We start from the raw sequence: 22,217 nt of genomic DNA, 5'->3' as shown, positions 1-22,217 counted from the left end.
GTAATTCCGATAATTTTTAAAGTAAGTTTCTTGAACTTAGCAGCGAATATGGTTATTTCTTAGCCCCTTAATTCTGCCATACTCGCTCAGAGTTAATGCATGTTTACAGCGACCAAGCCCAACCAATGCCTATATAATTTACATTACCTGCAGATTCTTTGGAAAAAAGCGACACCCAACCAGCTGTATTGTACGAATGACTATCCTTGCCCTACCCACCGGCAAGGTACATTTTAATATTGTGACAAACCAATTACTGAAATGCATGCGCTTACATACAACCTGTATCTGCATGAGCGCCACGCACTAAGGTACATTTTAAAATTGTGACAAACCAATTACGTAAATGCATGCGCTTATATATAACTTGTGTCTGCATAAGCGCCACGCACTAGGGTGAGGTTAAATCACATAACCCCCTTATTATTCCTTCAAAAAACGCATGTATAGTAATAAGCATATGTGCATGCTGTAGAATCCATTTCATTTAATTTATTTTAAGTCTAAATTCTTACCTTCCCGGGAGCACCCAAACAATGGCATATTAAAGCAAACATGTAGGAATGCCAGTAAAGTACACATACAGGAAACAGAGTGTAATTGAAATTCTTGTAGTTTCAGGAGGCTCAACTGTCCTGATGAAGATCTAAAACAATATAGATCGAAACGCCGTCGACCTACCCAAGGAATTTCACTTGTTCTATTGTATATAATTGTTGTGTGTTTTTATCCTTGTTGTTGTGTGACAGTCCGTTCACTTTGATCACTTATGTCACGTTCTGCACCGTATTATTCACCTGAGCACCTGCAATACAGTATATATATTTATGTATATCGTTAAGAGAAAAGAGTAAAAATAAAAAAGCTCTTATCCTTACCTACTACCATTGCTCCCTAGCGACTTATTAAATACTCGCTCTTTTTCCCTTTAAGGACCTCTTACGGCCCACCTCGAACCATTGTTCTTTAAAATTATCGTTCTACCCCAGGTTCTACTGTATGGGGTTCCCTTGTTTATAACAAACATTGTATGCGCAGTGGCTACACTGCAAGGGTATCACTCGCTGAGTGGTTTTTCTAAAAAAAAACATCAAAAAACCCAGTCCCCTTATCTAGATAATGTCTACAAACACAGCTGTTACGTACACAGAAGAATATATCACCTCAAAACTTTCAGGTCCATCACTGTTTAAAGGTCCCGTAACCAACCCTAGGGCCCCCACAGATACAGCCAGTGAGAAACTAGCTGAACTAGAACATCTAAGGAAAAAACATATACGCACAGAACTTTATGCCCGCATGTTAACAGACTATCTAAGAGCAGAAGTTATCCCAATAGGCCTCCAGGTACGTAACGTACCAGCTATCTTTATCCAAGACCCCAAATTCAAATTAGGCTTCTCACACATAGGAACAACGTGCTCACGCCACTGGATGGTGTTGGGCATCGACACCGCCCTTGAACATAGCAAAAAAGAGCTAGAAGAAATTGCAGCTCTAAAACAAGCAATTCGAGATTTGGATTGTCTAGCTGACGCCAAATCAGCTTTAGAGAAAATAGATCGCACTATTAAGGATTTTGAGCGCTTCGAGCACCATAAAAAAACAACTAAAGTTTCAAAAGACATCAACCAATATAACAAAGAAAAAACCTACCCGTACCTTCGGGAAGATTTTTTTACTGCGGGTCCCCCAGACCAGCAAAGAGTCCCTGCTGGTTCGTGGGGCCGGTTTAGAAACCGAGCACCAGTAACTTTCTCTGAATCCTCAGCAGAATCAGAAGACTCGGAGGGTACAGAAGGACCTGGTACCTCCGCTGGCACAAATCCCCATTTTTTAGGGAGAGGCCAGCAGAGGCACACAGACCCTCCCCGGGGGAGAGGGAGAGGGAAGACACGACCCAAACCCAGGTACAACTTCCCCCCGGGGGAACGTCAGACCAGGAACAGGTTCTACCAATGGGGCTACCAATACTAGACAGGGAATCAGAAACTAATACCAACGCAGAAACAATACCAATATTCAACCTGTCCCAACATCAGCTAAATTCTACTGATATAGCCCTTCTAAGTAGAGGTCTCTCATTTGTAATTGCTGAAAAACCTAACTGGTTCAATATTCAAACTGAGATTATGCAATTCTTCAGGAAAGTAAGACTGCAAACTTTCTTTAAAAACCGTGAAGGACCCAGTAGGAATGACACTACAGGCTTACGCCCACCCTCCTCTTTCCGTCCAACTAGTGGAACCATGCCACCAGAAGTAATTACCTTCGAACACCTAGTGTTACGTGATCTGGACAAAATAAAGGACAGTTATAGATTCACACCCTACAACATCAGTAAGGAAGAAAGGAACAGTCTGATCACACTCAAACAAAACCAAGACATTGTCATAAAACCGTGTGACAAGGGCGGTGGTATAGCCATCCAAGACCGCACCTCCTATGAAAACGAAATCTTACGCCAGATCAACAACAAAGATCACTACGAACAACTAAGAGGCAATCCCATTAAAAGTATAAGTGAAACAATCCTTAATGTCACCCAAGAAGCACTTGAATCAGGTTTTCTGAGTAAGAACGAATTCCTATTCCTTAACAATAAAAATCCACGTACCCCTGTGCTTTACACACTGCCTAAAGTTCACAAGGATATGGAACACCCCCCTGGGAGACCTATACTCTCAGGTTGTGGGTCTGTTGTAGAACCCCTGGGAAAATACATCGATTTCTTCATCCGCGACATGGTCCAAGACACTGCAACGTATGTTAAGGATACCACACACCTGATCAATCTCATTGAGACACACCCATTCCGTCCTGATAGTGAAATCTTAGTGACTCTAGACATAGAGTCACTTTATACCAATATCCCCCAAGAGAAAGGAATCAATGTAATCAAGAGGCATCTGGACAACCGCCCGGCACCACATCAAGTCCCCACGGAATTTATAATTAAGCTCCTGGAAATAGCCCTGACCAAAAACTATTTTTTATTTAAAGACACATTCTATAGACAGTGTAAGGGCACTTCCATGGGGGCGATTTTTGCCCCCAATTTTGCGATTCTTTTCGTGGATGACATAGAAACTAGCATCATTCTTAACAACACAAACCCATTTCGCAATCAAATAAAATCATGGCATCGATACATCGATGATGTCCTTATGATCTGGAGTGGTGATGAAAAATCACTAAATAATTTCTGTAGATGGTTAAATACCAACCAAACTGACCTTAAATTCACCCACTCATATAATAGACATCAAATCGACTACCTAGATGTGACCATTAAATGCGAAGAAGACCAATTATACACCACACTGTTCCGCAAACCTACGGAACGCAATACTCTCCTGCAATACCATAGTGCACACCCCAGGGCTCTGAGGGATGGCTTGCCCTATGGACAATTCCTGAGAATCAGGAGAAATTGTAAATATAAAGCAGATTTCTTTACTGAAGCAGAAATTCTCTGCAAAAAACTAACTGCAAGAGGCTACCCACGAAAACTGGTAAGAAGGGCGATGAAAAGGGCCTGGTACACACACAGAGAATGTTTACTTGAACCTCAGCCTAAAAAAACCCTATCTAAGATTACATGTGTCACCACCTTTAATACAGCCAGTAACAAACTCACTAAAATGATTAAGAAACACTGGAATGTATTGGATCCCTTAGAGTTAAACACCGGGCTCCCCCTGTTTTCATTTAAACGTGGTCGTAATCTGAAGGACCATCTAGTAAGAGCAGCCAGCAACCCAATAGCTAATAATACAATTGAAACTAGGTTGAATCTCCCACCAGTGCTAGGGCATTTTAAGTGTAACAAGTGCATGGCATGCGAATTCACCACCAACACTAAAGTATTCGAGTATGGAAGTTGTAAGCACAATCTTAATTTTTTCACCAATTGTAATTCAAAGAATGTGATTTACAGTATTGAGTGCCCATGCAAACTACTATACATCGGACAGACGACCCAACAGATAAAGACCAGAATATCTCAGCACAGGAGCAGGATCCGTTGTAAAGTAACAACAGCTCCGTTGGTGGAACACTACCTCGAACTGGGACATTCTGAAAATGAAATAAAGTGGCAGGTTATTGACAAACTGATGCCTAATGCCAGAGGAGGCAATCAACAAACAATACTAAATCGCCTGGAATGCAAATGGATTTTCTTTGTAAAACAATTGAGAAAGGACTAAACACTCTCGATGAGTGGAACACGTGCACCTGAATCAGAACCTATGGATATTGTTATGGGATATTGTTATGTGAATTAATTTAGCAATATACACTAACTAGTCACTGCTTAAGGTTCCTTTTTCTGTAAAGCTACAACTGAATACTGTTCCGAAAATGTTCTAAAATGTTTTACTCTAACGTTGGATTAGCCTGGTTGCTTCAAGTAATATGTTAAGTTTCCATTAAGAATGTTTTAATCACTGCGCAACTAACTTATTCGCAACTCTTTCCACGCATGTGCCCAATTCCAACACTAATCACGAACGCATGCTCCCATTATTCCTCAACGCGCATGCTCCCCCCAGATACGCTTCCGGGTTTGCGCGCGCAATAACCTCAACACGCTATTAATGGAGTTATGGACGCTCGCCTGATTGTGAGCTACTGCGAAAGAGGTACTCGGACCCCCTTCTCCTGCCACACAGAACTACGACGATTCAGTAAGTGTAGCGCCGACCACACGGTTACGCCCACCGTGTTGGTTTTAATTAAACTAGCCACGCACTGACCAAAATGTTTTTTAGTTTCAGGCGCCAATTTCTACCATAGCGATGAATGCGCTTTTGGAACCCCCTTCTACACTGATTGTGTTTTAACTTGATTAATCTTCTGTAAGTAAGTAGCCCTGCCCGCTTCACTCTAACTATGGCTAATAGCACTTCATAGGTTCTAATAATTACTCTTGTCTCTCGATTTATAAGTTCAAGTAGGACCCTTGCCTACATAGAAGTGAACGAGCGCTACTTGAATTCCTCATTGGAAGACGTAATTCCGATAATTTTTAAAGTAAGTTTCTTGAACTTAGCAGCGAATATGGTTATTTCTTAGCCCCTTAATTCTGCCATACTCGCTCAGAGTTAATGCATGTTTACAGCGACCAAGCCCAACCAATGCCTATATAATTTACATTACCTGCAGATTCTTTGGAAAAAAGCGACACCCAACCAGCTGTATTGTACGAATGACTATCCTTGCCCTACCCACCGGCAAGGTACATTTTAATATTGTGACAAACCAATTACTGAAATGCATGCGCTTACATACAACCTGTATCTGCATGAGCGCCACGCACTAAGGTACATTTTAAAATTGTGACAAACCAATTACGTAAATGCATGCGCTTATATATAACTTGTGTCTGCATAAGCGCCACGCACTAGGGTGAGGTTAAATCACATAACCCCCTTATTATTCCTTCAAAAAACGCATGTATAGTAATAAGCATATGTGCATGCTGTAGAATCCATTTCATTTAATTTATTTTAAGTCTAAATTCTTACCTTCCCGGGAGCACCCAAACAATGGCATATTAAAGCAAACATGTAGGAATGCCAGTAAAGTACACATACAGGAAACAGAGTGTAATTGAAATTCTTGTAGTTTCAGGAGGCTCAACTGTCCTGATGAAGATCTAAAACAATATAGATCGAAACGCCGTCGACCTACCCAAGGAATTTCACTTTTTCTATTGTATATAATTGTTGTGTGTTTTTATCCTTGTTGTTGTGTGACAGTCCGTTCACTTTGATCACTTATGTCACGTTCTGCACCGTATTATTCACCTGAGCACCTGCAATACAGTATATATATTTATGTATATCGTTAAGAGAAAAGAGTAAAAATAAAAAAACTCTTATCCTTACCTACTACCATTGCTCCCTAGCAACTTATTAAATACTCGCTCTTTTTCCCTTTAAGGACCTCTTACGGCCCACCTCGAACCATTGTTCTTTAAAATTATCGTTCTACCCCAGGTTCTACTGTATGGGGTTCCCTTGTTTATAACAAACACGGAATAGGAAATAAGACAATAGCGCGTCCCGCGCTGCGTGGGGCCCAGTTAGTTTTTAATTGCCTCCTGGCACAGGTCCATGACACGTTGCGCCGCCGGGAATTCTAGGTATTGTAGTCTCTCCTGGCGCGGCTGTATGGGCACTGGCTGAAGGATCTCAGCCGCCGACAAGAAGCAGCGGACCCCGCAGGAAGGAAGCAGCAGTCTCCACAGCAAAGCAGAAGGCAGTGATTTCCCCTAAAAGCAGGTCAGGCTGGAACAGGAAATAAGACAATAGCGCGTAAACATTTTCTCTATTCTTGGTCAGACTCATAATAGCCCTTAAAACTGTAGCCATTTTCTGGGGTTCAACTACCTCCACCAAAACTTCAATAAAAAAAGAAAGAAAGCATCACAGATGATCAGAGTATTAGTATCCTCATGAAAAATGTGAGGGGCATTGAAGTAAGAATCAGAAGATAAGATAAGTGGCTAAATCTCTGAACCAGCATGGTTGTATCAGCAGTTCATGATTTGTAGCCTGCACAACCATGGTTTCTACAATACCATGTGAAAAAGAAGGAGACGATTTGCAAAATATATAAATAGCCTCAAGCGTGTGTATCTAGGGCCACACTGAAAACCAAAAATAGCCCTTTTAAAATTGTTGTGATGCTGCTTCATTTTTCAGTCCTGTTTACAGATAGCTTTAAGCTGTACAATCAAAATAATTAGAAAGCATGTTGTGTCAGCCCGTTCCATATCATTGGTTGGCTTTCATGTCAACATCATGTGCTTGCTTATTATTCAATTAATTTTCAGCCTCTTATAATGTTCACTACTCTACTAGAACATTGTTTCTTTAACATACTTTTGATTTGTTAACTTGTATCATTCGATGACTGACATCAGGGAAGAACATTTTCTTATATTATCAGCAAAATAAGGCTGTATGTGTGTTTCATTGTTCTCACCCCAGTGAACTACTTTGCCCGCAAGTGCCAGTCTCTTTGTGCTCTCTATGTTATTCCCCCAATCCTCCATTGCTACCACTCCCTGTTGCATTCCTATTTTAACAAGAAAAATAATTGTATATATTTATTTTTTGAAGAGCCAAAGAAGTGCAATATGCCACGCACCACTATTTTTGTGGCATGATTTTCACCTTTTATTTTTAATTTCCTCTTTCAAGATGAGTTCCCACCACCGTTCGAATGGTAGATTTAAAAACAATCATCATCCTGATGTACACATTTTTGGTGATACAAATGTGCAAATATGTCACGACCTGAGCCCCACTTTTTGTGTTTTTCAGTTGTTCAGCATCTGTAACAAGTATTTATTTTTACTTTTTTGCCAATACTGTTCAGCATTGACAATTGCTGGCAAAGCCAAAACGTCAGCTAATGCCATTCAAAGATGAGACTTGTTGACTTTGCCAGTGCTTGTTGTTTCCTCCCCCCTCTTACTCTCTCTCTCTCTCTTTCTCCATGCTCCTCTCTCCACTCCTCTCTCCTTCTCCTTCTGCGCCTGTTGAAATAAACTCTGGTGAGCAGGAATGAGTGATGGAGATGGCTGCAGAACATATAAACGGTCTGCAATGGCGCCAGCTCTCCAGAAAATGCCCAATAAAATAAATGGTCAGTCCTGCCTCCAAAGGACAACCCTCATTAAAGCAAAACATTAAATCAGTGATCTAGATATTCTTTAATGCAGAGAGGCTAGAGGGCACTCCATTAGGTCCAGTATTCATACCAAAGCTGATAAGATTCCCCACCGTTTCTAAGAGATCTGACCTGAGCATTCAGAGGGGAACAGAATGGAAGTAGATAACATGGATTCCTCATTGTCTGAAATTACTTAAATAAACATAATCGCTAAACATACTAGCCACTTCCTAAACACCCTGAAAAGATTAGAACCATTCAGACCTAAAGACCATCTGAAACCAGCTGTTCGGGTCCTTGATATCTTTTGTCTGAACTTTTGTAACTGCATTTCAGAACGGCTTCTTATATCGTCCCTGGCCTCCCTAAAACCCATACTCACTGTCAGTCAGGCTGGTAACCTGAAGATTTGATCATATTTCACCTATCCTAAGTGGATTACTCTGACTGTCTATAGGAGCTACAATAATCTTCCAACTCTTTTGCAAAATAGACAGGGGGTTATTTACAATCCCCTTGCGCCACTTTTGCATCACTTTTAACATGGTAAAAGTGACGCAAAAGTGGTGCAAGGGGCTTGTAAATAAGCCCCAAAAAGTTTTGCCTATCAGCAATCCCTAGTACCTAGCCTTTCTATTTCTAATCTCGGGAGACTAAAGAAATGTGTACAGCTGAAACAATCTTAGATTAGAGACTCTGAAATTCAAAAACTTGCTCTCTGCAGAACAGATCTTTCTCTGATGCTGCATTTTCTGCTTGGATCTCTCCATAAATATCATAATGTAATCTAGTTTTCTCACATTCATGAAACACCTACAACCTCATTTTATTCTAACACTTCCTCACGAAATTTAATGGACCACCCTACTCCAGAGTGCATTGTCAATAAACCCCTACCTGGCAGGTACTACTCTATAGATAGATCACACCCTATGTTCATAATTTAGAATTTTGTTTAACCCACTTCTTCCTGCCCTTCTTCATTACGCCTCTCCGCGTACTTCATTTGTGTTTGGCTTTCATAGAACAATTCTACTGGTTATTGATGGCTCTATGTCTAAGGTATTGCTCTGGTTTAATATAAAGCACTGAAAAGCTCATGGATTCTAGTGCACTATACAACAAAAATTAAAGAAAGAAATGACTAATGGAGACATTCAAAAGACAAAAACGACTTCCAATCAGGATACGAGAATACCTGAGGTTCCACTTCTACAATTTATATTTCAGACACTCCACACTCTATAGATGGATGTAACCGCCTGGCTCATAATTTTTTAGGCGTTTAGCTTTTATTTTCCCTGGCCAAAACATAAATTTAAGTAGAAAAGATCTTTTTTTAATGCATACTAAAGATCCTTGGAAATAAAAGTATTATTTTCAAAATTTAGAGTATTTTTCCTTTACAAATGCTTGAAAGCCTTTGTACAAGATCAGCCAAAATAACGTTTAGGTTTCTAGATAAAATGGTCATTACTTATTGTGTGCTGCCCTCATCTAAGCATGATTTTGACCAACTTGTAGACCTCTAAATTTTGAGCCTAACTCACAAAGTAAATCTACCTGTGGAAATATCCACATACATAGCTTTAGGCCTTTGCCTAAGTGTAAATCTGCACATAAATATAATTCACCAACTCTACGTGGAGAGTCATTCCTAGTAGTAGGAGTACATCATCACCTTTGAACACAAGGTGTTGGGGACACATAACTGATAATGCTACCATATATTTATTACAATGAACTTTACAGGAATAAATCCACCATACTTTAAGGCATATTTATGAGAGGCTTGTGTTGTATTTGCACCATGCAACATGGTACATGCATGCTGCCAACCTCTAAGTCAGATTTTCGAAGCTAAGCAAAGCCACTTTGTGTGGCTCTGAGTGGCTTGAAAAATCTGGAGTCACAGAACGCAGCGCAGAACACTGCGTTTCGTTACCCTGCCCTAGGAAGGCCCCCCATAGGCTTTGTTTGGGAGCTTCATACAACTCCCATGGATTTTTATGCATTCTCGTATTTACAAGCATCACAAATGCCCCATAATTAAGCACCATACACTGAGGGCTGCGCTGTATGGTGATGAATTATGGGGAATTTGTGATGCTAGGACCCTTGAAGTAGCAGAAAATCATTTTTGCTGGGCTTGAACAAACTCTCAGCAATTATCCCCCTTTATCCTTTTCGACTAGATCATGGATTAAAGAGAGTCAATGATGGAGTGGGGCTGAAACCTTTAATATATTGGCAAAGACAATGGTAAGCCTCTGAACTTATATTTCCCTGAGGTGCTTTGGAAGAAGTAATAGGGCAGTTATGGTCCAGTAAGATTTCCTGGTTTAGGGTGGTCAGGGATCAGTTGAGACAGATTGGTTTTGGCAATCTCTGGTCAACACCAACTGTTGTTGCATTGATCTCCAAACAGGCATTGAAAAGAGCCTATTGGCAATATGTGGACCAAAGGATTGTGAGTATCTCTGTGGTGGGATCCCTCACTGCCTCTTTTTGGGAGTTTAAATTTGATTACTGCTATGAATAATCTTTGGATGAGGTGGAACCACCCTATGCCAGAACCCTGCTCTTAAAGGTTTGTGTAGGTAACCTCCAAATTTGAGTTTTTACCACTGTATGGAGGTCTGGGACCTTAGTGCCTGACAAAACCAAGTCTGACAAAACATGCCATTTCTTCCCTGGGGTGAATGAAGTGGTTGAATATGTAATTCTACTTCGTCCAGCATATCACGGTCCAAGGAACAAGTGGATTTTGCTACTTTTTCGTAATTCTTGTCTGAGCAATTACAGCACCTCCCTTTGAATACAAAGAATTACTACAAGCCTGTCCATTGTCTTTGCAGCCTCAAGGCATTTGATATCTATATAGAGGTTAAGACAGAAAAAGGTGTCCTTCTAATTGTTGTACTTTGGCAGCGAACTGGGTTAGCATTTAGCTGAAGCCATTTTAGATTTGGCAGCCATTTTGTATGCCATGAGCTACCACGTGCTCACCATGTGCTCTGTCCTACCTTCCTGTTGTCTGCTCTTGTATTCTGCCTAGTGACAAGGTATATTTAGCCTCCTCTGCTTTGCACATGCTCAGTTGAGCTTGCAGCTGTTATAGTCTGTAACTGTAAGGATGTGTTTACTTGAATTAGCAACTGTTAGCTCCTCCCACTTGTTGATTGTACATTCTCTGTATTACCTTATATGTACCTAAAACCTTCTTCTTGTACTTGTACCGCCTTCTTTTGAGCCCCTATGTGGGTGTAAAAGGACCATGCTCCTTCAGTTCAGTGTGCTACTTCATACATTACCGAAGGGTGCTGTGTGAATGTAGTTCCACCTGAGGTTTAATAAACTTTGTATTTTCTATTACAGTTTCCGTGCCAACTTCTATCCTATTGGTCTGAGGACTTTTGCAGAGAAGGGCGAACCCCTTGCACTGGTAGGCCTTGCTGAGGCTCACCACCACATAATGCTGCTGTGTAATATATTTAGTTGGATCTTATTTCTCTCGTTCGTATGCTCTGTATTTGTATTTGCTTTTCTATATTTTGGGAAACTTTCCGCCCCACACGGACTCGGATTCAGGACAGCCCTACTCATGATCCGCAGTTCTGCTCGCCCGATTTTGATGTGGATGAACACTGTTTGATTGGATTCCTATTGTTTCCTCTGGAAGCTTGTGTTCTGCCCGACAACAAGCCGTAACACAGGCTACAATGAGGAAATTAGTTGTGTGTGGAAAACCCAAGCTCTCTCACAGGCACTGCACAGAGCCTGTCACACAGTGCAGAGTTTTATGGGGGGTCCTTAGGTACCCCTCTGTCCGCAACCAGAGGCCCCAGGATAAAGGGGACCCTGCCAGGGGCCCCTAAAGTCACTTTCCGACAGCCTTTTTGTGTTGGACAGGCTGACACATCCAACATCATAATCTGTTCCTTTGTTTTTAGGTATTTATTGTTTTCTTTTATGGCCTTTTAGGCCAAAATAAAGATATTGACTGACTGACATATTTACAAGAAACCTCGTAAACCTGGGAATGAGCCAAAATCTTACACTTTCCCAGGGGAATCGTTACAAGGGGAAGTATCTCTATTTCCCCTAATTTCTTCCTCTTTTCAGGTGAACACATTGAAAGAGGAATATGCCTCCCACAACTGGTTTGTGTAGGAAGGTGCCCCTACCTGCACTAAAATAATCCTGCATGCAACACAGGAACCCTTGCATCGACCCTGATTTTACTATGGCAGTGCAGGAGCAGAGGAGAAATGTATCCCAGTAAAAAAGAAACTGCAGCAGCTCAATCTGCCCTATGCTATGCTCTTCCCGACATGGCTCAAAATCACGCATTCGGGTAAACAGGTGTTTTTTAATACCCCACAGCAGGCACAGCAGGCACATGATTTTCTTAAAAGCTTTCCAAAGCAGCCGGCTGCTCACGCCTCTCATCCCCACCCCCTGGAAGAACATAGTGGCACCTCCGACATAAAGTGAAGACATGCCACACTGGCCCTGCACTACTCACTAAACGGTGGACAGGAACTTGCTGTTACAACCTGCCCTTTTCTGGATGCGTCCTCTTTGAAATGGCCGGTAGGCGCGGAGGGGAAGAACTGCAACACAGACCCTGACCGTGTGGTATGTATGGACTCCTGCTGAGCGCTTCCCCTCCTTAATTAGCACTGCTGAGGATGCAATTCCCTGGAATGGGACGGAATTGGTAAGTTCTCTGTCCCAATATGGTGACAAGCTAGCTGGTAATGACTTGTTCCTGAAAAAGATCGATATCCTCATACTGGTCACCCATTAAGCCATTGACTGAAGATGTGAATTGAAACGAGCTGACCCTATAATGTTGCCTGAACGCCCTCGCTTCTGCGAGGAGGTCTTGGTTGCCCTCTGGAACCCACCCATTAGGTGAACCCTCACTAGTGTTAGAATATTTTGATTGGGGTTGAAAACTTTTGGTTGATCTTCTCCCTCAGTATTATTGCTTGGAGAAAAGTTATGGTGTCTCTCGAGACACAGGAAGGTGGGGGGAGGGAGGCAAGGGGACCACAGCAGGATTGGGCTGCTGTTGTGGGAGGGGGGATGTTCACTTCTTGCCACAGATTCATTCAGTTTAATGACTTGCCACGTGAGACTAGTCATTGGATCCTGGTTGCGCCACCGCACTGCGACTGCCACCCAACTTACATTGCTGATACATATGTGATACCATGTCTGCCGCTGTAACTGACCCCCGACTCATCCAACATACCGGCTCCTCACATGGAACGTCTGGGGACTGGGAGATCCGCGCAGGTGCCGACACATCCTAGCTTATCTAGATCGCCACAATATACACTGTGCAATGCAGCAGGAAACACAGTTTAATCCTAGCGCTACCCCTACATTTGCATCTCGCTGGGCCAGCTATACCAGCTTCTCTTCCTACTCATCTTATGCCGGGGGCACATGCATTCATGTGAGGAAAACTCTCCCATACACTCCTATAGGGTCTCTGGAAGACAAGCAGGGTCGATACTCTATTGTCTGGGGCAGATTAGCTACACACACCTTCACATTTGTCTCCTTCTATGGGCCCAACTCTGATGACCCAGACTACTCTGGGGTTAAATCCTGGAAATAGGCTCCACACACCTGCTATGGGGGGGGACCTAAATGTCACCATTGAGCCTGCTCTTGACCGCTCACACCCGCACAAACACCACTGGTCCACATCCCAATCCACTTTAAAACTGATTGTTGCTGATCATGAGATTTTTAGGGCTCGCCTGCTGATGCGCTTGCGCATAGCTGGCGAGCTATATTGTGGCTTAATCAGAGCTTAAACAACTTGGCGATTTGTTGCAGTGCCCGAGAAAAACAAGCTCAATGCGCAAGCGCATTTGCAAAAAGCGCGTGCACATCAAAGCCACCAGGCATCTCAAGCTTCCCCCAGCCGGCATTTCTCCTCCCCTAATTATTCACTGCACGGCCGGCCGGTACATCAAAGGCTGCTGCTGCCGTGACTCGCATTTCTCCTCCTTCCTCCCCTTTCACTGCCCAGGCACGGCTACATTTGTTTGTTTATACGACACTTGTAATATTTTATTGGGCATTTATTTAACTTAACATGGCTGCACAAATTTGTTTGCATACTTTTGCTCATTTTCGCTGTTTGACCAGCAATGTATGACTGTATAAACTTGTTTATTATAGACAACAGGAGCATTCTTTTCTGGATAAATGTAACCCCCAAAGAACCCGCCCCCACCATGCGAGGAGCTTTCAATCAAACAGCAAGCATAGCAGCTGTTTTCCCAGCCGCTTTTCCCCCAATAGCTTTTACTTTAATACACACTTTAGCTCATTCTTCTTATCTCTTTTCTCTTTTCCCCTCCCCCTCTCGCCAGCCACATTTCTTTGCTTCCCTCGCTACCCCTCCCTCCACCGGCTTTCCTTCTTTGTCTTTCCTCCCACATCTCTCCATCCCATTCCCTCCCCCTGCTGCTCTCTGTCTTATCTCCTCCCTCTTCCTTTATCTCCTCTTCCTCCCCGGCACAGAAAGCTCTCGTGACCCGCAGTCCCTTCCCTCGCGCCCTCTCCCTCCTGTCGCCCTGATATCTATCACCAGTTCCCGCGCTCACATCATTCTCCTGTCTCTGCCCGCCTTTTCTTCTCACGGTCTCCTCTTTCTGTCTCCATCTTTTACGAACAGCCGTCTCCCTCCCTGCCCTCTTCCCGCAGTCTGCCTCTTCCTCCCCCACCATGATAAACTGTTGTTTTCCATGATGTGCAGAGCAGCACCGCCCGGCCCAGCCCCACTCCCAATCTCGTGTCTAGTTTCACCGGTGCAAAGTATGTCTGTACTTCTCTCACGTTAAGCTTTAACTGCGTTTCTGCACTGTGGCCCACGGCTGTGTCCGACCTGTTTTCAGAGCACAATTTTCACAATCGTATGTCCACTGTTGGTGCTGACGGTTAATCATTCCTACCTTCGTTCTGTGCTCACCCCGACCCCTCTAGCTCTCCATTTCATCATATTCTTGTCTCTTATTTTCTTGCCCTTTGTTTCAAGCTTTTTTTCAAGTTTTGTTTTCATTCTTCTGTCCTTTTCCTGTTTTGCATTTTCTCTTCATACCCGTTTCTTCTTTTGTTGGTCCATTTTTCTTTCTTTTTTTCCTTATTTGTAATATCAATACATCTAAGTCACGTAAATACAAAACATGTTGCATTACAAATGCTATAGGTGTCACATTTGCGAAAGTTATAACTATTGGCATTGTAAATGACAAAGCTATTAATTTAGCTATTTTTAAAAATAACACATATTAAAAAAATTTCATTTATAAGACCAATAGCTCAAACTTTCCTAATGCGAGATCTATTGCATTTCCAATGCTTGTTGATGCGTGGCAACATATGCACCCGCTGCAGAGGGAAGGGACCTGCTTCACCACGGCTCAGGCTTCCTGGTCTCAAATTGATATGTGGCTTCTCACTAAAGGGCTTATCCTGTGGCTGACACATGCCCTCCATCTCCCTCGCACTTACTCCGATTACTCCCCGGTGCTCATCATTCTTACGCCCCCGAATGAAAGCTCTCCATATTTGAATTGGCGTCTTAATCCACTCTCCCTGCTTGATCCAGTCTTTAAACAAGAGCTTGAACAGGAGATTGCAGACTTCTTCCCGCCCCCCAACGATATGGGAGGCATTTAAAGTAACCATCCGCGGCCTATGTATTGCCAAGAGTGGAGGAATCCTGAAAGACATTAGGGCCAGACTGCATTGGCTTGAAAGCGACCTCAAACATATTGAAACTCGATTACAGACAGTTCCAACGCCCGAGCTGCAGGCGCAGTTTCGGAGCATATTGGATGATTACCAGGACACTGCTGAAAGCAAGTGTAAATTCAGGGGAAGTACTATAGGGCGCGCCAGTATGGAGAAGGAGACTTGCCGGTAGGGCATTGGCATCCCTAATCCGGCCTCAGCGGTTCTCGAATACAGTCCTAGAGGTGGAGGATGAGGATGGCCAGACCCCTAGAGGTACGATGGCAGCTTTCCAAAGTTTCTATACATGTCTGTATAAGACTCAAAGAGACCACTCTACTGAGTTTGAATCCTTTTTTGAGAACACAGCGATAGCGTGGTTGGGGACGACCAACGGAAATTTCTTTTACGGCATCACAAGGATGTGGAGATGGTTACAGCTATAATGCAGCTATCATGTGGAAAGGCGCCGGGCCAGACGGCTTCCCGGTGGAATTCTATAAAACATTTCATTACCTGCTCATCCCGATCTTGCGACAAGTATTCGGGGATGCTAGGGAGTCCTGCATCCTTCCCCCCTCTATGCGAGAAGCACACATTATGTCCATACCCAAGCCAGGCAAAGATGCTAAGTATTGTGATTCGTACAGGCCCCTCCCCTTAATAAACGTGGATGCGAAAATCCTAGCTAAATTAGTCGCTAACCGTATCAGCCCCCTGATGACCGCATTGGTGCTACCGGACAAGCCAGGCTTTGTGCCTACTAGGAGCACATCCCACAACTTGCGTACACTGTGTGCGCTACTGGAAGACATGGATCCGGAGACAAATGCCACAGCAATATTCCTAGACGCCACTAAGGCATTTGATTCCCTGGAATGGGACTACCTTGCCTACGTGCTGCAACGCATGGGGTTCCCCCCCTTTCCGGCCTGGATTAACCTGCTGTACTCAGGGCTGCAGGAACGGATCCTTATTAATGGTGTACAATTGGCCCTCTTCACAATTACCAGAGGCACCCGACAGGGGTGCCCTTTGTCACCCCTTCAATTTGCTATTGCCATTGAACCGTTGGCAGCCAAAATCAGGCAACAAATTTTAATACCATTGTATGCGGACGACCTGACGCTATATCTTAGAGACCCCGACATAAGCCTTAATCCAATCCTTCATATACTGGTACTGTTCGGAAGGCTGTCGGGCATAAAGGTGAATTGGGGGAAATCCCAGATATTTCCCCTAACTGACTACTCCCCGCGTTTCGAGCCTGAATTTCCACTGGCTTGATGTGCAGAATCGGTTACGTACTTGGGCATCCGCATCTCCCGCAGCTAGGAAGAACTGATGAGGGACATTTATTACCGGGTACTGGATCAAATGATGGATAAAATAACCAGATGGATTGCGATGCCCTTATCCATGGCCACCAGAGTGTCTTTGATTAAGATGGTGATCTTACCTAAGCTTCTCTACCTTTTCACTAACATACCTTACACTCTGAGCCGCCATTTTTCAAGTATGAAATCACAGCTAATCAGATTGACATGGGGCGGGAAACAGCCCAGACTTGCTTGAGAGGACCTCACGCATCCCCTTGACGCCGGAGGTCTAGAGATCCTGGACATTGAATTATACTTTATCTGCGCCCAGGCTCACTTTGCGGTCTACTGGATATACCCCACATACATGCCTCATCTGGCAGTGGAAGATGGGCACATGGCTCCCACTCCTTATTCGGCATATTTGAGCGCCCCCACGTTGCCTAGACACCTGGCTTCCAATACCGTCCAATGTACCACTCGCGCTTGGCGGGACCTGGCGCAGAAGCTCCAGAGCCCCCTACTGTACTCACCTTTGGCACCTCTGCAGTGACGGCACAATATACCCGTTACACGCGAGGGGGGGTGCTGTAGGATGTTACAGAAGCTCTCTCGGCTCACTTGGGGTCAACTGTACACACAGGGGACTTTTTGCACCAGTGACAAGTTTTTTGTTGCCTCCTCCCCTACCGCGCTAGAACGCTTCTACTATGTGAGACTCAGGCAGGACATTTGGGCCCTCACGCCTTGCTTCCCACGCGAACTGCCCATCATGGCCCCCCTGCACGTCCTGCTACAGCAGGAGCCCCAAAGCATGTAGTCTCATGACTATACTCCATTACACGGAGGGCATGGGAGAGGGACCCCGGCCCGGCTCGGCCAGGACCAGGTGAGAGGACATGGGACACCCCCTCACGGAAGAACAATGGTCCTTCTTCTGTCAGCAGACTGGTGAAATCTCGGCTAACAGCAGATTACAACTCATACATTATAGATACCTACACCAACTTTATTATACACCTGTCCGACTGCACCATCTCCGGCCGTGCGATACCGACTGCTGTGACCGATGCGGACCGAAGGGAGTGGGGTTTGGACACTTGGCCTGGGATTGCCCACTGATCCGGACATACTGGAGGGAGGTCCTTAGCACAGTGGACGAGATGACTGGGGTGCATGTGCCTGATACCCCCCTTGTGGTGCTTTTGGGGTACACTGAGCAATTGCCTGTTAAGATCCGAAAATACGCTTCTCTGGCCCTTCTGTTAGCAAAAAGAAGGATTGCATGTTGATGGGGGAGAGGAAGAGCTCCAAAATTTAAGGAGTGGTTGAACGATCTTATACACTTTCAGAATCAGCTGCATACTTACGCTGAACTTATGCCACCTACATCTCGCCCACGGGACATTTGGGCCCCTCTGCAAACTTACCTCCTGAAACACACTGATACTGATGACATACACCCAGATCAGCTATCAGAGGAGGGGGCGGACGTGAGGGGGAGGGACACCCAGAAGAGGTAGAATCATAAATTGTTGGAGGAGGCGGTCTGTCTGGCGCTGGACACTCTGTGGGTTTGGGAACGGAGATGGAGTGGGATGAGAGTACACAGCAGGTGAACGGGGCAGTGATGGTCAACCCAGATGAAGATTGATAGCAAGAGCACTGTGGTTTTTTCCCGCTTTCGGGATCTTTATGTTTGTTAGAGACCTGAATAGTTGGCTGAATAACATGCATGCCCTCCTTACGCGGCCGGCCCGACGGGTTGTAGGCGGCTTGCTGTGCTTCTTCCCATACCCCCCTCTGTTGTGGACTCCATTGAGATGCAGTGCTGGCCCACTGGGGATATAGGCACCCTGCTGTGTGAACTTTGCAAACAGTCAAGAAAAGTTTTGTTGAAATAATACATTTTTTTAATATATATATACATACTAACTATGAGAGGAAGCATATATTGATCATATCCTGAGGTCAGTCCTCTTCCCCATGTATTGCAAGACATCCTAGAGCCAGATTACAGCTGCAGGAGCATGGTGTATTCGATCCCACAAAAGAGGAACAGGAACTTCATTGACGAGACAGAAATTAGGGTCAACTATGTAGTTGTCCACTAGGGTCAGTTACACAGTCTGCCCCCACAAGTCATAATGGAGCAGGGAAATGGCCATGTTTTAGGTCAGAGACAAGTGAAGGGTTGGGGTGGAGGTGTGGAACTCCCTCTGACACATCTGGCCCTGGTTGATTTGCTAATGTATATATAGTTCCCAACACAAAATCATAAATGTGCGTATTATATGTGCTTGACAGGCGATTACAGGATAGGTAGTCGGTGTCAGGGTATTGTAGTATTTGAGTACCATCCGTGCATGTGAGCAGGAGCTAAAATGTATTATGTCTTCTAGACAAGATAGTAATTTTACTACCCTGCTTGTCGCCTTTTTAAAGACATTGTATGATGCTCCTACAGCCCACAGCATTTAAGCACAGTTTTGAGATGGAGACATTCAAATACTTGTAATATTCGGATTGGTGATCCCCTTAAAGAGCGACCACATTGCGCTATTTAATGGGGAGTGTTGATCTTCACTGATCTTGTACCAACTTTTTATTGCTATAGCTCTACTAGCTAGATCTTGCTTGGTGATCCCAAATTAAAGATGAATTTGTGCTAACGAAGAGCCTTGTGGAAGGATAAAAACTCATCTAAAAAAATTAAAAGGTGTTTATCAGCACTTTACCTAGTATTGCAGCACTCTGCCTTCTCAAGGCCACACTGCCATGTGCGATGGTTGGCAGTAACATAACGGGGTTAACAGTAAAAGAGGTTAGAAAGAAGGGCCAGTTTTTTGCTTGAGTTGTAAAGGCATAGTGAGTGCATTCACTTTCTTCGTTATGTGTTGTTTTTGGTGACTAAAATGGTCCTCTGGAATCTAGGTGCAGCCCCACATATTTATAGTTGGTTACAGACTCTAGTCAACTATGATTTAATAGAATTAATGCAGCCTGTCCCTGTTGTTTGCATATGGACATAGCTTTTTTTTGTTTTCACATTCACCTCTATGTGGTTGGTTCTAGCCTCACTCAATCAAAAAAAAAAAACTGGCTGTGGTGGTCTTTCTACAATTCTGGAGGGGGGAGGACGACAATTAAAGTTTAAACCCCCTCCCCAATGTGGGGCAGAGCAGCTGCTTTTTTTCCCCTATGTAGTACTGCCCTGCTCTCTTCCAAGAACCATTGCTAGTGGCTAGTGGGTAGATCCTGTGATGATCCCGTAGCAGGGATGCACTAAGTAGACATTTCTAGTTGTACCTCTCCTGTCTTGATCAGTGCTTGGGGGCTGAAATACAGCTTACCAGCACCAATGGAAGTGAAAGCAGACAGAGACTAATGATACCAACCGCCATCATTATCCTTCTGTGTGAAGTCAGCGCAATGCGCTCACTGATCTTCATGGACTGAAAATAAATAGAGAAGGAAAATCTTGCCTCACTGCTTCAGAATATTGAAAAAAATGGAAATCATCTTGATTTTCTACCCTTGATGCAAGGATGTGAAAAGTCTGTTCCCACGCTCCAAGGGTTTACAGTACAGTTATGGTTACAAAGCAAAACCTAAATACCACTAATACTCACTAGTTGTGGTTAGGCAAACTAACCATAATACACTCTTTATGATCTCAAAGTATTATACATGAGATGTTGGATGACATCATTCAAAATGTCACTGATGGCATCTCAGACAACATTATTGATTACATTACTGATATTACTCACAACAATATACTTGATACTGCAGTCGGTAAACCCTGCAAACACTGTCAAAATGTATGGAAAACTATACAAATGTAAAGAAGGGGCACTTTTAAGCATGCATTAGATATCACTTGGTAAGTAGTTTGTAATTTTGACATGCTTTCCATCCTGGCGTCATGAAAAAATATTTTGACCTCGAAGAAAAAAAATGGTATTTGCACAGGGTATTCTGTACCTCGTTGTGTGAAGCTCTACACAATGGAATACTCTTCACAGTGGAAATAGGATCCCACTGGGATTGTCACATTACCCTGAGGATGAATCTCTTTCATGGATAATGAAATCTCCAATCCCTGTGTCTGAAGACCACTGCTATATTTCATACCATTAATATCCGACATCAATATCTACAAAAACTAAATTTTAATAGTGGAAGAATGCACATGAAAGGTGTTGTTTCACTCCCAATGTGATACCTTCACATTTTCTCTTTAAAATTAATCAGTGATATTCCCAAGATATTACATTACCCGTTCCATTTTTATAAGGAAGCTGTCAATATAGTCCCTAGGAAATGAGGGGTCTAGAGTTGCTTCATTGATTTTTATTCTTTTTTCCACAAACACTTCAAGTTCTTCAAGGCATTGGAATATTCTGTTGTGGCGGCCCGGTAAATAATCCATGATTGTAGAGAACATGCTGTACAACTGTAAAGAGAAAAATGGATATGATATTGCAATCTCTGTTATATGAAAAGTGTTTTCTCTATAGCTGCATGCAAAACAGACTTCAAATTGCATGCATATGCAAACATGCAACAGTTAACACCCAATAATTGTATACATTCCTAAATTTCTGATCTGGCCAAGAGGCTGCTTTAGCTTGCAGCCACTAAATAAGTGAGTAGGAGGTTCTGATGTGTTGATAGAGGTTCTTCCATGGCTTGGGTGTGATGTAGGAGAATGAACAACCTCCAATTTGTTCGGGGGGAATGCTGGGAGTGTTTACGACCGAGAGTGAGGCAGAGCATAAGTGTCTGATGGGTTCATTAAAGTATATGCAGCTGTTTGTGTATTCGGGTCCTGTGTTGTGTAGGGTGTTGTATGTGTGCGACAGAAGTTTGAATTGGCTGCACTTGTCAATGGAGAGCCAGGGAATACTAATAATTCGAGGTATGTGTGTGTTTGTGTGTGTGTGTGTGTATATATATATATTATCTACTGGTGGTCACCAGTAGATAGTTATAGTTAGGACCTATTTTCCATAGGAAATCCGCAACATTCTATTTGGAATAACTTTGGGGCCGGTTGACGAATCTTCGTGAAATTTTCTAAACTTGTGGGGAGCTCCGGTCCGCTCCTATCCTAAATGTCTCAGGGTGATTCATCAAGCGGGGGCCGAGAATAGAGGGGGGTCCCAAAACATGTTTTCCCCATGTAATTTCCGATAGCAACCTTTCAACGCAGCTACGGATCGAACTGCTGAACGGAATTACACCAAATTTGGCAAAGAGGTAATCCTTAGTTCAGCCTTTTGCTTGAATGGTGTAAATCCGTTTAGTAGTTCCTGAGAAAATGACATTCAAAAGTACATATATATCGATGACCGCGCAGGATCCACACACCCTAATCGCACCCTGCCATGCACAAGCTGTATTCTAATTGGCTGTCAACACTCCAAATCAGGAAGTGTT

General features: G+C 43.5%; 1 protein-coding gene across 1 annotated transcript in view; it reads right to left on the bottom strand.

The window, feature by feature from the left end:
• LOC144783027 (cytochrome P450 2G1-like) overlaps positions 1 to 22,217 on the bottom strand; it is a 330,810-nt gene that overhangs the window by 159,736 nt on the left and 148,857 nt on the right. The window contains exon 5 of the mRNA XM_078662214.1: positions 21,055 to 21,231. Coding sequence (XP_078518340.1) covers positions 21,055 to 21,231 — 177 coding nt within the window. The remainder of the gene's footprint in view (positions 1 to 21,054; positions 21,232 to 22,217) is intronic.

This window comes from Lissotriton helveticus, chromosome 9 (genome assembly GCF_964261635.1).
Source record: "Lissotriton helveticus chromosome 9, aLisHel1.1, whole genome shotgun sequence".
NCBI lineage: Eukaryota > Metazoa > Chordata > Amphibia > Caudata > Salamandridae > Lissotriton > Lissotriton helveticus.
The sequence above is the reverse complement of the archived record's forward strand: the minus strand, read 5'-3'. Positions and strand labels throughout refer to the sequence as shown.